Source organism: Manis pentadactyla, chromosome 12 (genome assembly GCF_030020395.1).
Source record: "Manis pentadactyla isolate mManPen7 chromosome 12, mManPen7.hap1, whole genome shotgun sequence".
Taxonomy (NCBI): Eukaryota; Metazoa; Chordata; class Mammalia; order Pholidota; family Manidae; genus Manis; species Manis pentadactyla.
Genome location: NC_080030.1, coordinates 10,289,035 through 10,311,570, shown reverse-complemented (window position 1 = coordinate 10,311,570; position 22,536 = coordinate 10,289,035). Strand labels below are relative to the sequence as shown.

Genomic DNA, 22,536 nt, shown 5'->3' with positions numbered 1-22,536 from the left:
CCAGAACTTGTGAAGTCTTCGTAGACACACTAGATGGAAGGAAAAAAATACCAAACAGAAAACTGGGCAGAAGCACCGTTCTGTGGGGCGGCCCTAACAATCACCATAGACCAGGTGGTTTACAACAGCAGAAATTTATTCTTGTTCATTTCTGGAAGCCAGAAGTCCCAAATCAAAGTGTCAGCAGGGCTGGAGGCTGCAGGGGAGGACTGGCCTCTGGTGACTTCTGGTGGCTTCTTGGGATCCCTCGGTTTGCGACTGTACCACTCCAATCTCTACCTCTGTCTAAGGTGGCCTTCTTATAAGGGTACCAGGTGTTGGATTTAGGATCTACTGTACTCCCACGTTGCCCTCCCCTTAATGTAATAATTGCATCTGCAAAGACCAGAAAGGTCATGTTCTGAAGTTCCAGGTATTTGAGGATACCCTACTCATGGCAGTACAGGCGTGAACAGCAATTCAGGGAAGATGAACCCAGGGTAACCGATAAATAGAAGCTCAGCGTTTGTCATCGGGGAATGAAAATCACTCTGAGACCCCTCGCTTCCCCTAAGGAGGCTCACAGGTAGGGGCGGAGAGCAGCAGACAGAGTCAGGGGTCTGAGGTTCCCTGGCAGTGGGTGTGGGAATCAGTGTGGCCATGTTACTGCACTTGAGGATGGCTGGCCTCAGCCCCAGAGAACCCCAATGTGCATGGCTTCCCTGCAGCATGGTTCATAATAGTGAGGAGCTGAGCCCAGAGAAATGTTAGGCTGTGTTCATACCACAGAGCACTATATGGCAGCGTAAAAGAATGCACAGACTTACTTGCAGGACAACATCTACAAACCAGAACATACTGAAAATAAGCAGGTTGCCAAAGGGAACAGATGGTATGATACCATTTTTATAGTTTCAAAAAAATCTGCATCTTTGTATTGTGGTAGAATATATAGAACATAAAACTTGCTGTTTTATTCAGTGGCATTAGGTACGTTCACAATGTTGAATACACGCACATGTATCACGATGTACTGTTTCATTCAGCCCCAAACAGAAACTCTAATCATTAAGGAACTATTCCTCCTCCTGCCCCTGGTAACCTCTGATCTACTCTCAGTCTCTCCATGAATTTGCATATTGCTGGTAGTTCGTATAAACGGAGTCATATAATATTTGTTCATCTGTGTCTGGCTTTCTTCACTCAGCATAATGTTTTCAAGGTTGAACTTCATTCTTTTTTTGTACGGCTAAGTAATAGTCCGTTGTGTGCATATGCCATGTTTTCTTTATCTATTCAGTTCTTGATGGACCCTTGGGAAGTTTCCAACTTTTGTGGACTGTGTATAATGCTGCTATGAAGATTGGTGTACAACTCAGTTTGAGTCACTGCTTTAAATTCTTTAGGGTATACACCAGAAGTAGAATGCTGGATTATATGACAGTTCTACTTTGAGCTTTTTGAGTAAACATCAAATTGTTTTCCATAGGAGCTGCACCATTTCACATGTGGTACAAGAGGGTTCCAATTTCTGCACAGACCAACACATTATTTTGATAATAGACATGCTAATGAGCATGTGGTGGTATCTCATTATAGTTTTCATTTGCATTTCAGTGTTGATCCATGATGTTGAGCATCTTTTCTCCTATTTATTGCCCATTTGTATATCTTCCTTGGAGAAACATCTATTCCAATCTTTCACCCATTTTTGAATTTGGTTGTTTGTCTTTTTGTTGTTGGATTATAGGAGCTCTTTATATATTCTGGCTATTAAGCCCTCATGAGACATATGATTTGCAAATATTTTCTAGATTTCTCATGGATTCCTTGGGATTTTCTATATATAGTCATGTCATCTGTGAATAGAGATAGTTTTATTTCTTCCTTTCCAATTTAGATGGCTTTATTTTTCTAGTCTAATTGCTCTGGTTAGAACTTCCAGAATGATGTTGAATAGCAATGGTAAAAGTAGACATTCTTGTTTTGTTCTTTATCTTGGGAAAGCTTTCAGCATCTTACCATTGAGTATGACTTTAGCTGTGAGTTTTTTAAAAATGTCTTTTATCATGTGATAAAATTTCCATCTATTCCTAGTTTATGAGTTTTTATCATTGGGTTTTGTCAAATGACTTTAATGCATCAATTGAGGTGACCATGTGAGTTTTTTTCTCTTCTTCCTATTAATATGGTGTAATACATTAATTGATTTTCTTACACTGACCCTTGCATTCCTGAGACCAGTCCCTTTTGTTTATGCTATGTAATCCTCTCCATATGCTTTTGGATTCACTTTGTTAGCATTTGGTGCAGGAATTTTGTATCTGCATTCATAAGGGATATTGACCTGTGTTTAAAGAAAAACCTCAGCCCTCCTCCTGTGTTTCTCCTCTACATACACTCAGAACACTTCTAACAATTTTGTGTTTTTCTCTACAACAAGCAATTCTCTTTAACACCAGCCAGGAGTCTGGCGATTTAACTCTATTTTGAGACTATCTACCTGGAGATAGTGTCAGATCCTATAGGTTAAGGGCTTAGTCCTACAAGACTGCCCACCAATTCAGATGCCATTTGTAAGTCCAGGTTATCATCTGTGCATCCAACTGATCAGGTAAAAATTAGAGCTTCCCATGACCCCTTGTTTGGGCTCAATTAAGTTCCTAGAGCAGCTCACAGAACTCAGGAAAACAATTAACTTACTGTTTATTTGTGTATTATAAAAGGTTGTGCTAAGGATACAGACGAAAATCCAGATGGGACAGATCTGTGGGGCAAGGTATGTGGGAAGGGGTATGGAGTTTCCATGCCATTTCCCAGCACCTCCAGATGTTCACAACCCAGAAGCTCTCTGGATCCTGTACTTTTGTGATTTTTATGGAGGCTTCATCTCTTAGGCATGATCAATCATTAACTCCATTTACAGTCCCTCTTCCCTTTCTGGAGAATTGGAGGTGTGGCTGAAGATTCCAACCTTTAATCATGACTTGGCATTTCTGGTGGCCAGTGTCCACCCAGGAGCCATACAACTGCCTAAAGTCAACTCATTACAATGGAAGATGCTCCTGTCACCCAGGAAATTCCAATGGGTTTTGAAGCTCTGTCAGGAACTGGAGTCAAAGACCAAATATTAGAACAAAGGATGCTTCTAGTGCTCTTATCAGTTAGGAACTTACAAGGGTTTCAGGAGCTCTGTGCCAGGAACTGGGGCAGAAGCCAGAGTATATATCTTCTATTCTCTCACAGTCTGTACTTTTCTTTACTTGTGACATTTTTATGGTGTCTTTATTATCAGGGTAATGCAGACCTCATTAGATGTGTTGCCTCCTCTTTTATTTTTTGGTATTAATTATTCTATAGATGATTGGTAGAATTAATCTGTGAAGCCATCTGGTCCTGGAATTTTCTTTACTGGAAGGTTTTGATTACTGCTTCTGTCTCTTCATTATAGGTCTGTTGAGGTTTTCCATTTCTTCTTGAGGCAGTTTAGGTAGCCTGTGTGCTTCTAGCAATTTGTCCATTTCATCTAGTTTATCTAATTTGGCGGCATACAGTTTCTCACAATAATCTCTTATTATCTTTTTTATTTCTATAGAGACCATAATAATGCCCCCACTTTTATTTATGATTAGTTATTTGCACCTTCTCTCCTTTTTCTTTGTCAATCTGGTTAAGTGTTTGTCAATTTTGCTGCTCTTTTCAAAGAAGAACTTTTGACTTCATTAATTCCAATGATTCTATTTTCCCTATTCTCTATTTTACTTTTCTTTGTCCTAACCTTTATTATTTCCTTCTTTCTACTAGCTTTGATTTGAATTTACTCTTCTTTTTCTACTTCCTTAAAGTGTAAAGTTAGGTTATTGATTTGAGATCCTTCTTCTTTTTCAATGTAGCCATTTATAGCTGTACTTTTGCTGCATCCCATAACCTTTAATATGTTGCAATTTTTTCATTTGTCCCTAAGTATTTCCTAATTTCCTTTCTGATTTCTTCTTTAACTCGTTGTTTCTTTAAGAGTGTGTTATTTAATGTACAAGTATTTGTAAACATTTACTTTCCTTCTGTTACTGGTTTCTTGCTTCATTCCATTGTAGTTGGAGATACTTTGTATGATTTAAATCTTTTTAAATTTATTGAGACTTGTCTTTTGCTTACCATATGGCCTACACTGGCCATGTTCCACGTGTACTTGATAAGACTGTGTATTCTGCCAGAATGTTCTAGATGTCTGTCTAGTCCAGTTGGTTTATAGTGTTGTTTAATCCTACATGTCCTTAATCTTCTGTCTAGATGTTCTATCCATTTTCACAAGTGGGATATTGAAGTCTTCAACTGTTTGTTTCCTCCTTTGATTCTGCCAGTGTTTGCTTCCTATATTTTGGGGATCTGTTGTTTGATGCATGTATGTTTAGATATGGCTTTGAGTTACTGTCTAGTTTCCTTTCATTCTGACCTGAAGGACTCCTTTTAGCATTTCTTGCAGTGCAGATATAATGGTAACAAACTCCCTCAGCTTTTGTTTATCTGAGAATGTCTTGATTTCTACTCATTTCTAAAGAAAAGTTTTTCTAGATATAAAATTACTATACAACAGGATTTTTTTTTCCAGCTCTTCAAATATGTTACCCCACTGCCTTCTGACTTCCAGGGCTTCTGAGGAGGAGTTGGCTGTGAATCTTATTGAGACTACCTTGTGCATGATGAGTAGCTCTCTCTTGCTGCTTTCAACTTTTGCTCTTTTTCTTTAGTTTTCAAGTTTGATTACAGTGTATCTCAGTGTGGTCCTTTGAGTATATTCTGCTTGGAGTTCACTGAGCTTCTTAAATGTGTATATTTATATCTGTCATCAGATTTAGGAAGTTTTTAGCCATTATTTATTCAAGTATTCTTTCTGACCCCTTCTCTCTGTCCTCCTCTGGGGCTCCTATAATGTGTATCTTAGTCTTCTTGATGGCATCCCACAGGTCCCTGAGACTTGGTTCACTGTCCTTCATCCATTTTTCTTTCTGCTCTTCATTGGCGATCATTTCAATTGTCCTGTTTTCAGGTTTGCTGATTCTTTCTTCTTCCTGCTCAATTCTTTTGTGGGCCTACTTCTGGGAATTTTTCATTTCAGTTGTACTCTTCAGATTCAGAACTTCTGTTTGGTTTCTTTTTATATTTTCTTTGTTTATTGATAAAATCATTTTGTTCATACATCATTTTCCTCACTTTCTTTAGTTATTTTTCCATTTTTTACTTTAGCTTTTTGAGCATGCTTATAAAAGATGGTTGAAAGACTTTGTTTAGTACGTCTGATGTCTGGGTTTCCTTAGGGATGGTCTCCGTCCATTGATTTTCCTTTGAAGAGCTGTACTTCATTTTTTTTTTTTTATGCCTTGGGGTCTTTTGTTGAGAACTAGGCATTTGAATATTATCCTAACTCTGGAAATCAAATTCCTCCCTTTGAGGCTTTACTGTTTTTGCTTTTGAATCATTGAAGGCTGTAATATTGCATTTGTTTAGATACTTTTTCAAAGTATTATTTTTAATTTTTTTGCAAAGACTGTATTCCTTGTTGTGTCTGTTCAGTGAAGCCTCTGTTCCTTTAACTCAGATTCTGCTGATATCTTAATGGAGATTTACTTGAATGCCAGGAGCTGAAAAAGAGATGAAAAAATCTGCCTCTCCTAGTCTTTGAAGGTTGGTCCTGTGACAGGGCACTCCTTCAGTATTTAGCCAGGCTTTTACTGAGGCTAGTGATCAGCCTGAGATGGAAGCTTAGGATCTTCTCGGCTCTTTTCTGAGCATAAGTCTTGCCGTGGGCATGCACATGGATTTCCAGACTCCCTCCATATACATGGATGCTTCTGAATGTCCTCATTTCCCAAAGAATCTTCACCAGCTTTTCCTCCCAGGGTTTAGGTGGTTGATAATGTGTTCTGACCATAATCTTTCGCCACAGAGGTCTGCTGGTTATTGATTCAGCTTTCAGTGTTTTGAGCAGTGCCCACCACTTTTCCAGCCTGAGCTCCAAGTTAGACAATTCGGAGATGAGCACCTACAGTAAGTCTTTCCAGAAGCCCCCAGACAGGTTAGATCAGACTACACGATAATTTGTGAATAAGATCTGCTTTGCTTCCCCCCAGAACCAGGGACCAGAGTCCAGCTGGGAACATAGGTTGCCTCTGCTACACCACTACTGCCAAGCCAGGGAGGAGACAGGGCAAGGAGAAGACAAAATGCCACAGAGCTTACCTACCATTTTCAAGTTGCCTTTTTATTGCTTCAACATTCACTTGGTTGCTGTAAACTTCTGACTGTTTTCCAGAATTCTGACAAAGTTGATTCTGTTAGCTTTTGCTTATTTGATGTTCCTCTAGGGGGAAGGACAGGTTGGAGCTGCCCACCCCACCATTTAACTGCTAAAGTTTTAAATATGCCGACATGGTATTTATTTATTATAAAAATATACATGGGGATGATCAAACCTCAGTTTCCAACAGAGGTTCCCCTGAGATTGGGGAGGAGAGCCTGATGGGTGGTAAGGGCCATATAGGGGCTTCTATTCGCTTGGGAATTTTCTTTCCTTATCAGGCTACTGGATGGGTGGGTTTTCATTATTGTATTATTGATACTTTTGTGTATCACTGAAATAATTCATAATGAAAAATAAAACTGACAGGAAGAGGTTTGGTGGTTTCTCAACAAGTTAAACATAAATGTAACACATGATCCAGCAATCTGCTCCTTGGTATGCATCGAAGAGAACTGAAAACAGGTAGTCAAACAAAAACTTGTACACACGTTTATAGCAGCACTATTCACAATAGCCAAAATGCAATACAAATATTGTATGATTCCATGTTTATGAAATGTCCAGAACAAATGGAAAGCAGACTGATCATTGGCCAGGGGCTGGGGGAGGGGGTGGGGAGAGACTGATAATGGGGACAGGGCCTCCTTTTGGGGTGATGGGAATGTTCTGCAACTAGATAGTAGTGATGGTTACACAACACTGTGAATGTACTAAATGCCACTGAATCGCACATTTTAAAGTGGTTAAAATGATACATTTTATGTTATTTAACAATAAAATTTTTAAAAAGTAAAACATAAAACAAAACCGACTGCTCAAGAGGCAACCTCTGCCATTGATGGGGCTTTTTGGGGGATGTATTTACATGCTCACAGGCTTTTTAACCTTATCTTGACCCTGAAGAACTGCAAATAAACCTCTCTAGGTGAGGAGAGCTACCTTTGACAAGGAAGTGACTCCAAGATATGACACATTCACTTGCCCAGGTCAGAGTGCCAAGGAGAAGCCCAACAAGGATTTGAACCAGGCCCACCTGCTGCGATTGGTCCTGTGGGCCTGGCTCTACTTTCAAGTTCTGTAGCCAGGCTGTCACCTTAACTTGTCTGTCTGAGACTTGCCAGGGGGCCTTTGAACAGGTTGTGTCCCCTGCCAGAAGCATCCTTCCTTCCACTCTTCCCATGCTTAGAGCCTTCTTTTATTTTGCTACTTGAATAGATGTTAACAAAGTTTTTGTGGAATGAATGGATGACTTCCTTTAAAGCAACTCTCATGGGAACACTGACAAATGACACAAATAATATAGTTTAGCAACAGATTTGATGTCCTTTACTTAAGAGAAAACAATCCATGGATTGGGTGAGCACAGCACCTCACAGACAGGAAGCACTCCTCTGGAGGGATTTGGAGTTTTGTAGGGTGCTCAGAGAGGTGATGCAGACACAGGGCATGACTGGCTAACAGGTCAGGGATTTCCTGATAAGGTTAGCAGGCCCTATTTTCTAGAGTAAGGTATACTAGCTAAAACTGAGTTGGAGTTGTGACTGGTACGTTAGGTTTCCCGTAAGTTGACTTCAGTTTATTTTGTGATGTGGGCAGGTCCATTTTGTGGTTCCTGATGTACAAATTACCTTAATCAGCACAAAGGCGAGAGACCTGTGGAGCCTCACAGCTGTGGCTTGTCCAAGGCTCAGGACCTCAAGGAGGAGCCCGGCATAAACAGGCTAAGCCTGCTGTCCAAGGCCACACTGCCAGGAACTGGCAGAACCAGAATTAGGTTATTCGATATGTTGAAGTACATGTTCGGTTACTTGACAGCCATTGTTTCTGCCCTTCTTAATTTCTGTGATTCTAGAGCAGACTATTGCCATGTTATAAAAACATCAGGATGGCAGAAGTCTGGCAATAAGGGTCCCCTGTTTTTGCAAATGCAGAATGGACTTCATCCACCTGCGCCACAAGCTTTACAGACAGTGTGGCTGCTGAGTTTGTGGGAAAGCCGGCTGGTTTATTTCCCTGATGCTCAGGTTTCAGTCACTTTAGTGTGAGCCTCAATTTTGATGATAGCAATTTCAGAAGGTAAAAGATTCATAATTACAAGGGATAACATTATACCAGGACAGATCAGATTTCTAGGAGTTTCACATAAGCTCTAGCACACATGTATACCTATATAAGTACAACATAAAGAAGGCTTCGTATTAATTATTTGACAATGCTCCCCACATAATTTAACATCTCAAATAAGCCTAACTAGTTTAATAAATCCTTTGAAAATGTTCTTCCAGGTCAAAAAAAGACTTTACTTCAAATTTTGGGAAGGTTGTCCAAAATAAAGTTTTTAAAGCACCTGCCTAAATAGGGTCACAGTTCATTATAAAACTTAATGCTTTTGTGGAATAGAAAAACAAAGGAACAGAACAGCAATAGACTCACGGCCACTGAGAAAGGACTGGTGGTTACCATGGGGAGGGGTTGGATGGTGGGGAGGGGAGGGGGGGAGGGATAAAGGGGCACAAAAATTCTCAGTCATGATGTCGGTTGGTCATGGGGATAGCAGTACAGCATGGGGAACACAGCCGATGAATCCTGTGTTGACAGATAGTAGCTGTCGGGGGTGAGGATTCAATGATACACGTAACTGTTGAATCACTGTGTTGTATACTTGAAACTAAAATAAGACTGTATATCAATAAAAAAATGTATATATATTCTAAAAAAACCTTAATGCTTAATCATTTATTAGCAAAACTCAGCTCTTTTAATATTAAGACAGTTTTCTAATGCATGAGCAAAACCGAAAGTTTCTGTGATGACTGCCCTTGTACTGTTCACCATGTAACTTATTCACTATGTAAGAATTTGTTCTCCATGTAAGAACTTGTTTGTTATGCCTCAGAAGATTGGAGACTGACGAAAATTAGGCTTGGGGTGGATTAATGATTGTGCATTGAGTATTGACTCCCCTATACAGAATTTTATTGTCGTTAACAACCATTTGATCAATAAATATGAGAGATGCCCTCACAAAAAAAAAAAAAAAAAAAAAGGACAGACTTCCAATGGTAAAATAAATAAGTAACCGGGATGTAATGTATAGCATAAGGAATATAGTCAAGATATTGTAACAGCTTGGTAGGGTGATAGCTGGAACCTAGAATTATGTATATAAATGTTTTATCACTGTGTTGTACACTTGAAACTAATGTAATGTAATACTGTGCATCAACTACCCTTCAATAAAAAATAATTATCTAAAAAATATATATATATATATTAAGACAGTTTTCTAAGTAGTCGAAGACCTGATAAAGACAGCAAACAGAAAATTATTTTGTAGAGCACAAAATCTTTGCTTTTTAGGCAGATCACTTAAAAAGTAAAGAAACTTTCACTCTTATCAAAAGTAGGTCGAAGGTCCAAAAACCAAACAAACAAACAAACCCAAAAAACTTTGTCCTTCTAACAGAGAAAGTGAAATTCTAATTTTTCACCAGTTTACTTTTTTTATTGTTAAGGTATTATTGATATACACTCTTATGAAGGTTTCACATGAAAAAACAATGTGGTTTCTACATTCACCCATAATATTGTGTCTCCCCCCACACCCCAATGCAGTCACTGTCCATCAGTGCAGTAAGATGCCAGAGTCCCTATTTGCCTTCTCTGTGCCAAACTGTCTTCCCCATGATCCCCCCACACCATGGGTGCCAATCATAATACCCCTCAATCCCTTTCTCCCTCCCTCCCCACCCACCCCTTACCGCTGGTCCCTTCTTGGAGTCTGTTGCTGTTTTGTTCCTTCGGTTTTGCTTCATTGTTATACTCCACAAATGAGGGAAATCATTTGGCATTTGTCTTTCTCCACCTGGCTTATTTCACTGAGCTCCATCCATGTTGTTGCAAATGGTAGGATTTGTTTCTTTCTTATGACTGAGTAGTATTCCATTGTGTATATGAACCACCTCTTCTTTATCCATTCATCTACTGATGGACACTTAGGTTGCCTCCATATCTTGGCTATTGTAAATAGTGTTGTGATAAACATAGGGGTGCATATTTCTTTTTGAATCTGAGAAATTATATTCTTTGAGTAAATTCCTAAGAGTGGAATTCCTGGGTCAAATGGTATTTCTATTTTTAGTGTTTTGAGGAACCTCCATATTGCTTTCCACATGGTTGAATTAGCTTACATTCCCACCAGCAGTGTAGGAGGGTTCCCCTTTCTCCGCATCCTCGCCAGCATTTGCTGTTCTTAGTCTTTTTGATACTGGCCATCCTAACTGGTGTGAGGTGGTATCTCACTGTGGTTTTTATTTGCATTTCCCTTGTGGAGCATCTTTTCATGTGCCTGTCAGCCATCTGAATTTCTTTTTTGGAGACTTGTCTATTTCTACCCTCCACCCATTTTTTAATAAGGTTATTTGCTTTTTGGTTGTTGAGGCTGCACCAGTTTACTTTTGATATTAAAATGCATTCATTCCAGTCTTAGTCTGACCAGCGTAAAATTCCTTTCTAAAGTTTCCTTTTTCTCAAATATTTCAACAGTCCTTTTCTTAAAAAAATGCATCTCTATCCTTCACACGTTTTTTTATCAAAAACACACATTTTACTTTTCTTGCATGTGAAGATGTTTCCCTCATTATTTCTAGTAGCTTTAATTACATATATTATTATAATTCTTGGTCCTTAAAAACCTTAATTTCTAGTGAAAACTAATAAGTAAACAATTGTGAACTGTATTAGCATTCTGTGGCTTGACAGACTAATAAATACTTTTAATAATTTCAATGAGCATGTGCTTTCTCATAGTAAATTTCTCAGCATGGCACAAAACATGTTTACTAATAGAACCAAATAACTTTAGTCTTGTTAGGCAGAAATATAGATCTGAGCGGGGTGGAGAGAGAATTAAGGCCAGTAAAGTTCACTAAAAGGAACTCAAAATGTTAACCAGTTAAAGCTAGAAACCCAGAAAAGACTCAGAGTTAATGAATTAATCAGTTAAAGCTCAAAAGGCCAGGAGCAACTTGGCCTGGAAGGTTTGAATATTCCCCAGATAAAAGTATCTGAGCACAGCACATGACTTCATTGTGTCAATTAGATCATGTCACTGTAATACTTTAGCCTGCTAAAAGGGCCAGCTATAAACAGCATAATAAAGACAGGAAAAATTCCATCTTAAAGCTAAAATTGCATTTTAAACCCAAAAAGTTAAGAAATAAGATTCTTAACATACTCTTTACCAAACAGACAATAACTCAGCCCACCTTGCAAGCAGGGCAGGCAGTCTTAATTGGTATGCTCCCAGACCTGGGAGCTGCTATCCTGGGTGGGAATCAGAAAGTACATTTTCTTGTGTTAAGCTAATTTTGCAGAATTACCAGGAGGACTGATAAGAAACTTAATGTATCAAAGATAAACATCTTGAGACCACTTAACAAGTTCACACCCTTTGTCACATTCCTGAAAAATCCTGAAAAGGGGGAACCGCCAACCTTCCAGTGCACCTGTCTCCCTCTCTCCAACCGTGCCGGAGCACTTCTCTCTGAGGTCACCCGTACTTTTCTCTCTTTAAATAACTTTAAGTAAAACTTTTACTCTGCTTCACTACTGTATCTCTGCCCTTCAATTCTTTGTTGCGACAGGGATAAGGACCGAGGAAAATAAACAACGCCTCCCTAACAGTTTCTCTGTAATAAGAAGCCAAGAGGTGGCTAAACCTATGTTAAACTCAGAGTAAAAGTTTATCTGCATTATATTTAATGTTAGTAACTGTAAAGACAGGTCTCTTTTAATTAAACCAACAAACTTTAACTAGCTTTAATTTACCAAAGATTATTTCAGATCATGTGACCTTGAAACCTTTGGGTTGGTTTCTACCTTTTTGAGAGTCTTAGAACGTCGAATCCTTATAAGCACTTGCTTTCAAACCAACTAAATAAAGCTCTTTTACAAATTATTTTTAGCAATACCATCCATAGGTAGAAAAACATCTCACATTTACAACATATATACGGAAACACACACACGAACACACATACAAATGCAAATAGAGATCTTATAGCTTTAGTTTTTACTGGTATTTGTGCAGAGGACACCATAGGCTGAATTTCCAAATACCTACCTCTCTTTTTGTCCCCTTCTGATGAGAAACTTCTCCCTAAAGTTTACATTTCAAAGAATGGCTGTCAGGTTCCAGAGAAGATGATGGGGATAGAAAGTTAACATCAGAAGGCACAGATTAAGTACAGAAAAATTCTGTTTCTAATGTCCTGATCTTTTCAAGCATTTTGAGAAAAAGAAGCAAGGTTTGGGGAATTGACTAAAAGGGCAGGTGGACTTTGATCTTCCAGAGCCACGCTTTGGCCCTGCAGAGATTTGCAAGACAGGCCATCGTTTCCACTTCCGCATAGAACTGGACTGCAGCCTGCAGGATAGAGGTTGACCCATCCTTCCTAGTACACTTCCTTCAATTTCCTTCTTTCCTTCTGGGTACAGTTTTATTTTAGCTTAGGAGAAAAGGCTCCCCCCACCCACAAATTCCTATCAGGGTGTGACTATCAGCATCAAATTTGGCCAAAAAAATTTTTTTTATCATAAGTTATTAGATCCTTTCAAACATCTTGTTTCAGCTGGAACAAACAGTAAATATTCCGGGCTGCACTAAAAACCACATCATGGACCCAAGAGGCATCCTCAAAGACAGTGCAAAAGATGTACCTTCACAAGGTCTGGAGTTACTTCCAACAATGGCCAAAAGAAAGAACCAGCAACTTGAATGTCCCAGGCTGGCAGAACCAAGTTCTCGGGACGTAGAACAAGGCAAACAAGGAGGCAACAACGGCTCACAGGAGAGAAAGGATCAATAACCCGTTGGCATGGATTTGGAAAGGAAGGGTCAGTGTGTTAGTCCGGGGAGAGGAAATCCCAGGGCAAAATCCCTCTAAAACCGAAATCAGTCAAAGGAAGAAATAAAATTTAAAACCCGTTTACTGCTTACAAACTGCAGTCCAGGCCTTCTCTCTGTCCTCCTCCTGTAGAGGCAAACCAGCCCTACCCCTCACCTCTCAGGTGCAGGTAGGCCCTCAGTTGCCCAGGTAATGTCCATCATACAGAGATGAACCTTTCTCCAGCCCTGAAGAACGCCTGTTGATATGCAGATGCACTAAAGCCAGGCGAGATATTCTGGAAATATTACAATTTTACTCACAGTCAGCATGAAATTTTATTTTCCTCTCTCAACCAGGCGCTACTGACAGATTCAGTAAAGTTGACTCTGGCAAGAATTTTCAACCTTAGCTGGCTTCTGTCAGCTTTTCCAAGCTCCCCTCTGTAGGCTTTTGTATCTACATAATTTTTTGCATTGCATCTTTCAGTGGAACTATTTTAGAATTTTGAAACCTTCAGGAGACTTCTGCATACTAATTAATACAAGTATACCATTCTGAGTGTTTAACGTGGGAACACTTGCTTTCAGGCACACTTCGTAAATGATCTTATCTAGCCGGAACGTTCCCCATAATAGCCATTATAATTCCATGCTGTCTTTAGTAAGATTTTGCCATTTCACTAGGTATCGGCAACTTCTAGGACTATCATTTAGACATAAAAGAGGCAGGTGTGCCTGAAGGGGGCACACTCAACTCTTTGGATGTAAAGGATCCAATTTCTTTCAGCTAGGCCTTTTGGTTACTTGGAGCCACATGAATAATCTGAAAAGTGGGGAAAGGGCTGAATCTGCAAGCCCCAAAGAATGAGGACTTCAGCCTGATTCCAAACCAGTGGAGAGCTGCAGTTGGCACCAGCAGCTCCCAACATGGGATCTGGAAAAGGATTACCAACAAATGGAGAACTGTAGACTAAACTATCACAAGTTCCCAATGTGGAATCCAAGAGAAAAAAAAAGGGTTAGGGTTTAGACATTACTGCAGACTAGCCAATAGGAGGCCTTGTGTGCACCACCAGCGATCTCCAATGTGGCCTAAACCAGAAGACCTCATTAATGGAGACTGTGAACTGGAACTGGGGTAGAGATTCCAGCATGGAATCATGGACTGGACGAAGAGCTAAGGACTAGTGCTCTGTTAGAGCCTCCTGTCTAGACTGACGCATCAGCCCTGGACTGGAAAGCCAGTTAGATCAGGAACTCAATACGAAGAGAGCAGAACTCAACCAGGAGGAACTTACCAACAGCCCTTGGAAATGACAAGGGAGACAGTGAACTCAAAAGGCTTTGTGGGCAGCACACCTGTGTTCTCGTTGTCATCAGAGGTTCACTTTGGATCCCACTGCTGCCACCAAATCTGTTAAAAAAGAAAATTCAACCGAGTTAATTTGAAGATCTAAGTGGCTTTATTAAGGGATTTATGAAGCACACAGCATCCCATCTAGCAAGTAGAGAAATGCCCTGAGGAGTTGTACAAAGAGGAAGATTTTTATAGGACCGGGGCTGGAACAAGAAATTATTAGCAAAGAAAAGAAGGGCTTCTTTGAGACAAGGTCAGTGGGGAAGGGCAGGGGTTCTTGTGCAGAGCACCTCATCTTCCTTCAGGCAGATGGAGGGTGTTCCTGTGATGCTGGTGATCACTGAGATCATGTGACCATTGAGGCTCACCAGGACATTCTTGATTGACAGTTAAAGGGTCACACTCTGGGACAAGGTTGAAACTTTAATTAAGTGTTGATTAGGTAGGGACAAATGACTCCATTTAGGCTTGTTTCTCCTTTTTTTAAAATATCCTAGAGCTTTCAGCAGGAGCATGACCCTATTGACCCTTAATTCAAACTTCTGGCCTCCAGAACTGTGAGAGAAAAATTTTCTGTTATTTAAAGTCACCCAGTTTAGAGTAATTTCATATGGCAGCCATGGGAAACTAATATAGTAACATGGGGTTTGGTCCTTGGGAAGATGCTGATTTTGTGAGGTACAGAGCCAGATACAGACACTCAGCCCTACGTAGTCAGGATGGGTTCAGAAGGAGGCCCCACAGCCTGAAGAACCTGGGGAGAAGGCATGTGAGGCACATTAGAAGATGGAACAACAAAGCAGGGGTTTAAGAGACAGATGGGAGTTTGCTAGTGGGGGCCATTCCTTCCAAACAGATTTGCCCAGGTCTGTCTGAACCCAACTCTGAAGTTGGCTGAAGCTGAGACATCATTGTCCAACCATCTATAATAACAGTTATCACTTCTAAAATATTGGAATTATAGCTCTAATCAAGCCTCATGTGCTCCATGCTGCCCTGTAAGTGGGTAATGTGGGGCTGGCTATGGAAGCCCCTAGATGCACAGGCATGGGCCGGCCTAAAAGCACTCACAATGACAAGACAGCAGTTCTGGTCCTGTGAGCTCATATTTTAAAATAATCAACCTTTCACCTCTTCCAGATCTCCAGCCATGAACATTTGCCTCGAGTCATGAGAAGCAAACAATAAACATGGGTTTGTGTGTGTTGTGTGTATTTGATGAGAGCGACTACAGCCGAGAGTAGGTGGTGAGGGAAGATACCAAGAGGTCTGGGGCTGAGCCAGGTGGAGGGAGCAGCCTGACCCCCAGCCTCTGTGCTCTGTTTACCCCCCACCCTGAGTCGGCCTCTGCGGACTCATGAAAGCGGTCAGTGAGGGATTCAGGGTCCAGAGCCACTGAGGTCATCTATGGCTGGCTGCCCTCCGCTCACCCCACTGCTCCTCCCAGGTTGGCTACGGGGTTGGCCATGAGGTCATCCACTAAACACGTTGTAAAAGGAAGCCAGATTGGCCTGGCTACCAGCATTACGGAATTTGGTAAAGTGTTAAGCACTGTGGAGCTAACATCCCCCTTTCCTATTTCCGGGAATCCCCCAGGTCCCCACTGGTGCTGTGTCCCCTTGGAAAATTCCAGGAATAAATGAAGTAATTACTGGACTTGCATAAAGTGACAGACACCCATTCATGAGCCAGCAGCTCCACTCCCAGATAAGCACGGTAGAATACTATATAGCCAGGAACAAGACTGAACCACATGATAGATAAGTATGTAGTGACTCACAGACATGGTGTTGAGTGACAGATGCCAGACAGAAAATAGTGCACTGGCTTCTTCTGTTATTATCAAGTTGGAAAGCAGGTGAATTCATCCATGATAACAGAGGTGGGGGTGGCTGTTGTCCAGCAGTAGGGAGATTAATGGGAGGGGACCCAGTGTGTTCCTGGGGTTGGGAATATTCAGGAACCTAATCTGGGAAGTGCCACCAGCATACCATACGTGAAATGTTATTGATCTGAACACCTAAGATCAGTGCTTCTTGATGTAAATTATATCTCAATAAAGTTTAAAAATAAAAAGACAGAGGCTATGGAAAACATATGGCAACCTCGCAAAAAGTCAAACATACAGTGACCATATGACCCAGCAATTCTACTTCTGCATTTAACTCCACAAGAATTAAGAACAGATCTGCAAATCCTTGTATATGAGTGTTCATTCATAGCAGCATTATTCATGACATATAGCCCAAAGGTGGAAACAACTTGAATGGCCACCAATGGATGAGTAGATGAACAAAAGATGACTTGTCCATGCTGTGGAATGTTACTCAGCCACAAAAAGGAACAAAGCACCGAACGAAGCTACAGTGTGGGTGAATCTTGAACACATACTGAGTAAAAGCCAGACATAAAAGGCCACATATTGTGTGGTTCCATTTATATGTGTGGTGTCATGACTTATAATAAGAAATATATTTTTGATCTTTGGTCCCTGTTTCTGGCACAGAGTACCTAAAACTCTTGGAATTTCCTGTGACAACAGTAATACCAGTGTCTTCTGTTAATAAGGTGACTTTTGGACAACCTAAGGTTGAAGGCTGGTTGCCAGCAGAACAAACTTTGTGCTTTAGAGGGTTGGAACTTTCAGTCCTATCCCCAATCTCTGGGAAGGAGAGAGGGGATGGAGGTTGAATCAATGGCCAGTGATTTCATCAATCACGATTATGTAATGAAACCTCCAAAAAAACCCCTCAAAACACGGGTTTAGAGAGAGCTTCCAGGTTGCTGAGCATTTGGAGATTTGGGGAAAGTGGCGTGCTCAGAGAGAACGCAGAAGCTCTGGTCCTTTCTCCACACCTTGCCCTAAGCATCTCTTCATCTGGCTGTTAATTTGTATCATTTGGTATCCTTTCTAGTAAATCAATAATCCACTAGGTAAACAAATGGGTTTCCTGAGGTCTGTGAGCCACTCCAGCCAAGTAATGGAGCCCAAGGAGCTGGTTGTGGGAACCTGTGGTTTACAGCTAGTCAGTCAGATAGATGCACTGGTGACACCTTGGGCTTGCAGTTGGCATCCGAAGCAGAGGGCAGTCTTGTGGGACTGAGCCCTGAACCTGTAGGATCTGACGCTTTCTCCAGGTAGAAAGGATCAGAATTGTATTGAATTGTAGGACACCAACCAGGTGTTGGAGAATTATTGGTGTGGGGACCCCCCCAACACACACATTGGAATTTGGGTGCAGAACATTTCATATGAAACATCCAGAACAGGAAATCCACAGAGACAGAAAGCAGATTAGTGGTATCACAGTGGGTGTGTGCCGTGAGTGGAAAGATGCATGGCCCCTGTTCTTCCAGTGGGAGATTTGCGTGTGGCCCCTGGCCATTATACCACTCTCCTGCACATGCTCTGCCACTTTACACACCCCCACAATCTGCCTCACACAGCCACCTATCCAGCCACGAAGCTGGAAGCAGGCACAGGGACCAGTGCTGGGGCCAGCAGTCTTGAGCAGTGGAGGAAGGTCTAGGGGTCACCCAGGGGGAAGCGTGTTCCTGGGTCACCCTCTGCCCTTCCACCATCTGGTGGCTGGACCTGACACTAGCCCTCTCCATCCTAAACCCCACCACTGCAATTCCCTGCCGTCTCCTGAGCCCAGAGTAGCTTTATCTATCCTATTCAAGCCTTCAAGGCCCCCAGTCTGGGATAGACAGAGCCAAGCACAGACACTCCCAGTGCCGTGGGGTCAGGCCAGGGCTGGAGGAAAGGCTGAGAGTTGGGAGCACCCAAATGAACCTGAAAAAGTGATTATGAGAGGAGGTTTCTTGGATGAGGGGCTTTTTGAGTGGGGTTTTGAAGAACGACTAAGAGTTTCCCCACAGATGAGAATGGGTACCTGCACAAATGTGCACCTGCTAGTCTGGCCAGGTCCTTTACACCTCATTTGCCCTTCTCTCCAGTGAAATTTTTAGCTGTTATTTCCCAGATGCAGAAAAGGAGGTCTGATGGAGAGGAATGAGTTGCCTGTGGTTGTACTTTCTGGTTCTATTGGGCCCTTCCCCTCGCTTGCTTTGCTTTTCACCATCTTCAGCTGCTGATCCTAACCAAAGAGGATGGGGAAAGCAGGCTACCTCTTGAGCTCTTATTATGGAATTGAGCATATAGTAAATGACTAATAAGTCTTTTTTGACAAAACCATTCTTTCCACAAGCCCACCAGGCTAGGATGATGTTCTCATTTTGTGGAGGAAGATACTGAGGTTCAACGTGGTGTCCCCACTTCATCATGTTACCCCCACTGGCACATCCCTGGGGCAAGGCCCACCTGTGACTTCTTAGATGTTACTGTGCACACAGAGCAGGCAGGAGTGTTTAGGTTCAGACTGTAAAGGTCTGTCACACAGTGTCAATCCCGGGTCAGAGCACACCTGGCACAGCTGTGCCCAGACACCACCATGCCGCTCTCTGATGCTGCAGACGCCCCTGGGCTACTACTAGAGCCCGCCCTATTGCCGGGCCAGGAGGGCCTCCCAGCTCTCCCAAGCCCCTCAGCAGTGCTCCCTAGTCTGGATGCCTCCAGATTCCAGAAGTTGCAGAAACACTACAAAGATTTGCTGACCAGGCTGTGAGTGAGCCCCAACCTCATGTTAAAGCATGAATGAAATCTCAGAGATCACCCCCCGGGGCAGTCCCCATGTCTAACCAGTGTTCCTATGTCACAGAGGCCCAGCCCCACTGCTGAGCCTCAGTTTACCCAACTGTGAACATAGCAGGAGCAATCCATTCCCCCTCAGGACTGATAAGGGATCAAGCAGCCTCATTTGTGGCCAGACAGGGTGGCACTCAGCCGAGTTGGATTGTTAAAACCCCATCCTGGATGGCAGATGGGGCAGCAGTCCCAGAGAGAGCAGTGACTCTCCTGAAGGTGTACAGCACCTGGAGAACCCGGAGGGGCAGTGCTGGGATGGTCTGGTTCCTGCCTGTGGCCGGGGGAGGGGTCCCAGGAGGAGAGACCCTGGTTTGCCTGTGGGGGAGGTGGAGGGAAAGGATGGGTGGAATCTGCTCAGGTTGGCTCCAGATTTAAACAATCTCAGCCCAAACACCGTTCAAGTCACTAGAAGCAGGTTCCTTTGAGAATTTTCCTCAACCCCTTGTCCTTCACAGAGGCTCCAGGGGGCAGAAGGATATCTAGGATGGTAGGGGGTAGGAGGGTTGAGGCCCCAGGGAGTGCTCTAATCCCTCCATAATCTCACCTGTACTGTGTGACTCCAAGTAAACCTCTGTCATCTCTGAACCTAGCAACCAGGTTGGGGGCCCTGGAACCACAGAACCACCCCACAGTTGTCCCCAAGACCTGGACCAGTCTTGGGGGGCGGTCTGACGACCCTGGGGTTCCTCTGTGGTCTGATACCCCTCATTTCTCAGATACAGAAAACAAGACCCAGGGAGTTGAGAACACAGCAGCTGGGTGCTGTATACCTGGCCCCAGGCACTTCTTAGTAGGCCTTCAATTAAAATATTTTTGATTGCCAGGAGGAGGAGGTGGAGCAAGAGTTTAAATCTCAGTCTCTTTGAGTGTCAGGTACACATTCATTCCTGCAGGTACTTACTAAGCCCCTACTGTGTGCCAGGCACAGTGGTGACCAAGCCGGCAGAAGTCCTTGCTGACCCTCTAGTAGGGGAGGTGAAATGATACGCAACCAAATTAAACAGAGTGGTGCCTATTTTAGGCCGGCTGGAGGGATGCCAGCATGCTGACCTTCAGGAGAAGAGCATGCCTGGTAGAGGAAGCGGCTGTGCACAGGCCCTGAGGTGGGGTCCAGTTTGCCCTGACGGAGGAAATGGGCGGCACGCCCCCACGCCCGGCACATAGTAGACTCACTGGTGGCTGGCTTCTCCTACCCCACGGGGAGCCTCTGGCCCAGCTTCCCCGTGGCCCATGAGAAGCCCCTCTTTCTCCAGGTCTGCTCCTGCTCCCCCAGTGGCATCAAGCCCACTGAGTCTCACAGTCCCTGCAATGCCAGCTGGGCCAGGGAGTCAGTTCATCGCCCCACCAGGAGGTCGTGTCCAGGGCCCTGAAGCCCTGGATTGGCCAAAGATGGAACCTGTCGCTGGGTCTGGGGCTCTCACCAGATCAACCAGAGTGACAGCAGCGAGGGCTTGATCCAATCCTTGGCCCACAGGTCAGAATGGTAACACTTAGGGAGAGGGCAGCATATGCCTGGGTCCAAGTCTGGACCTTGTTAATTTCTAACGGATGCCAAGTGCACATGCCAACAGACCCTGTCCCTGACTCCCTGACTCCCTGTAAGCCCTCCCCACACCACCACTGGGTGGTGCCATTCCCAGCCTTTACAGAAGGGGAACCCAAGGCTCAGGTGTTGTGCCATCTGACGGTCGGGGACTCCCAGACTCCTGAGGGACCGTTCCAGCCCCAAGCTGCTCTCCCTCCTCGCTCCCCTCCACGTCCCCTCCTCCCTCGCCTGCCTTCCCTTCCGCTGCCCAGAGACCCACCGAAGTGCCTGCCTCTCCATCACACACGGGCATGGAGCAGACGCACAGGACGGGACAGAGAGAGGCAGACGTGACCTCTAGGAGGTGGTCCTGGCTCCCCACTGCAGGGCCAGGGGCCCCCACGCTGTTCGCGGGGCCGGGGCCTGAGGCGAGTGGCTTCCGCGCCCACACACTCTGTCTCCTGGAATCCCAGGGAGCGCTGCTGCGGCCCTGGGCCCCTCGCTGCCCAGGCTCTTGGCCACAGTGTCTCCAGAGCCGTGGGCGGCCCCGTCTGCAGGTTGGGAAGCAGAATCGGGGTCCCGCCTGCCCCGGGGTTACCTGGCACGGTCCCGTGGCTCCCCCAACATCTCAGGTGTCTATTTTGTCCTAAATGTCTCTGGAGGAAAAACTGCCGAAGGTGGCTGCGTTTTCTGTCCCCCACGGAGAGCCCAGCCCCTGCAGCTTCTTCCTGGCCCCCCGAGTTCCTGAGTGCCTTGGCTGAAACCCCACGTCTGGGACCCCCAGGCTGGGGAAGGGTCTGCCAGACTTTGCAGGGGGCTGGGCCCTGGGAGACCCCTAACTTGGCGCCCAGAAAGTGAATAAAACAGTTGATGTGTGTGATTTTCTCACGTGTCTCTGTGTGAAGCTGGCATCCCCCAGGGTCACCCTCAGTCTGGAGGGGGTCGGCCGGCAGGGGCCCCGAGTCCCTGGGATTTCTGCTCCCAGTGTGTGGCCTGGTGCACAGCTGATGTCTGTTTTGAGTGTGCTGAGTGAATAAGGATGAGAGGAGTTCTGTACTGCCTGGTTTCCCTCTCACAACCCAGTGCCTTTGTTCTGATGCACAGAGAGGTTAAGTAACTTGCCTGAGGTCGCACAGCAGGGGGAGGGAGGTGGGATCTGAATCAGTACGTTGATCTCCATCGCGTGCTAAATCCCGCTCCCGTGTCTTCTCTACAGACCCTGACATGGAGGGCAGTTCCACCTTTTACAGAAGGGGAAACAGGCTCTGCCAGTCGAAGCCCTTTGTCCCATGTGTCACCAGCAGGGAGATAAGGGTCAGAAACAGAACCGAGGCCCACTTTTCTGGAGCTGACAGCTGTCTGTCCGGTCTGTTGGGACATGAAACAGAGCAAAACTCTTGATGAGGCTTTTAAGTGTAGAAAAGCCAGTCACAGACAGATCTGCAGGGTCCCGTGGCAGGATCCCTCAGAATGCCAGGTAAATAGCTTAGTCAAAGGCAGGACATGCGAGGTCCCCGGTATGGAGTGGGTCCCTCTTCCCAGTGCAGCTGCTTGCCTCTCTGGGCTTTACTTCCCTTATCTGTGAACGGAAATCCATGTGAATGACGTCCACAGACTGGTGTCCAGTGAATGCCCATGTCTCATCATTATTGATCCTGCTGGGGTGCCAGCTTGGACAGCGCCCCCTTTGCCCCACCCACCCCCAGGTTAAGCGGTGGCACTGGTGTCCCTGGCTGATCTGCCTCAGTCATGTCAGGATTACTCAGCAGTTTGTCTGGCT

General features: G+C 44.0%; 2 protein-coding genes across 3 annotated transcripts in view; one reads left to right on the top strand and one right to left on the bottom strand.

Moving 5' to 3' along the window:
• Nucleotides 1-21,611, top strand: part of PGPEP1 (pyroglutamyl-peptidase I) — a 53,778-nt gene extending 32,167 nt beyond the window's left edge. The window contains exon 6 of the mRNA XM_057489958.1: nucleotides 21,074-21,611. Within this exon, the coding sequence (XP_057345941.1) occupies nucleotides 21,074-21,117 (44 nt within the window). The 3' untranslated portion in view covers nucleotides 21,118-21,611. The remainder of the gene's footprint in view (nucleotides 1-21,073) is intronic.
• Nucleotides 1-22,536, bottom strand: part of LSM4 (LSM4 homolog, U6 small nuclear RNA and mRNA degradation associated) — a 112,218-nt gene that overhangs the window by 60,873 nt on the left and 28,809 nt on the right. The window lies entirely within an intron of this gene.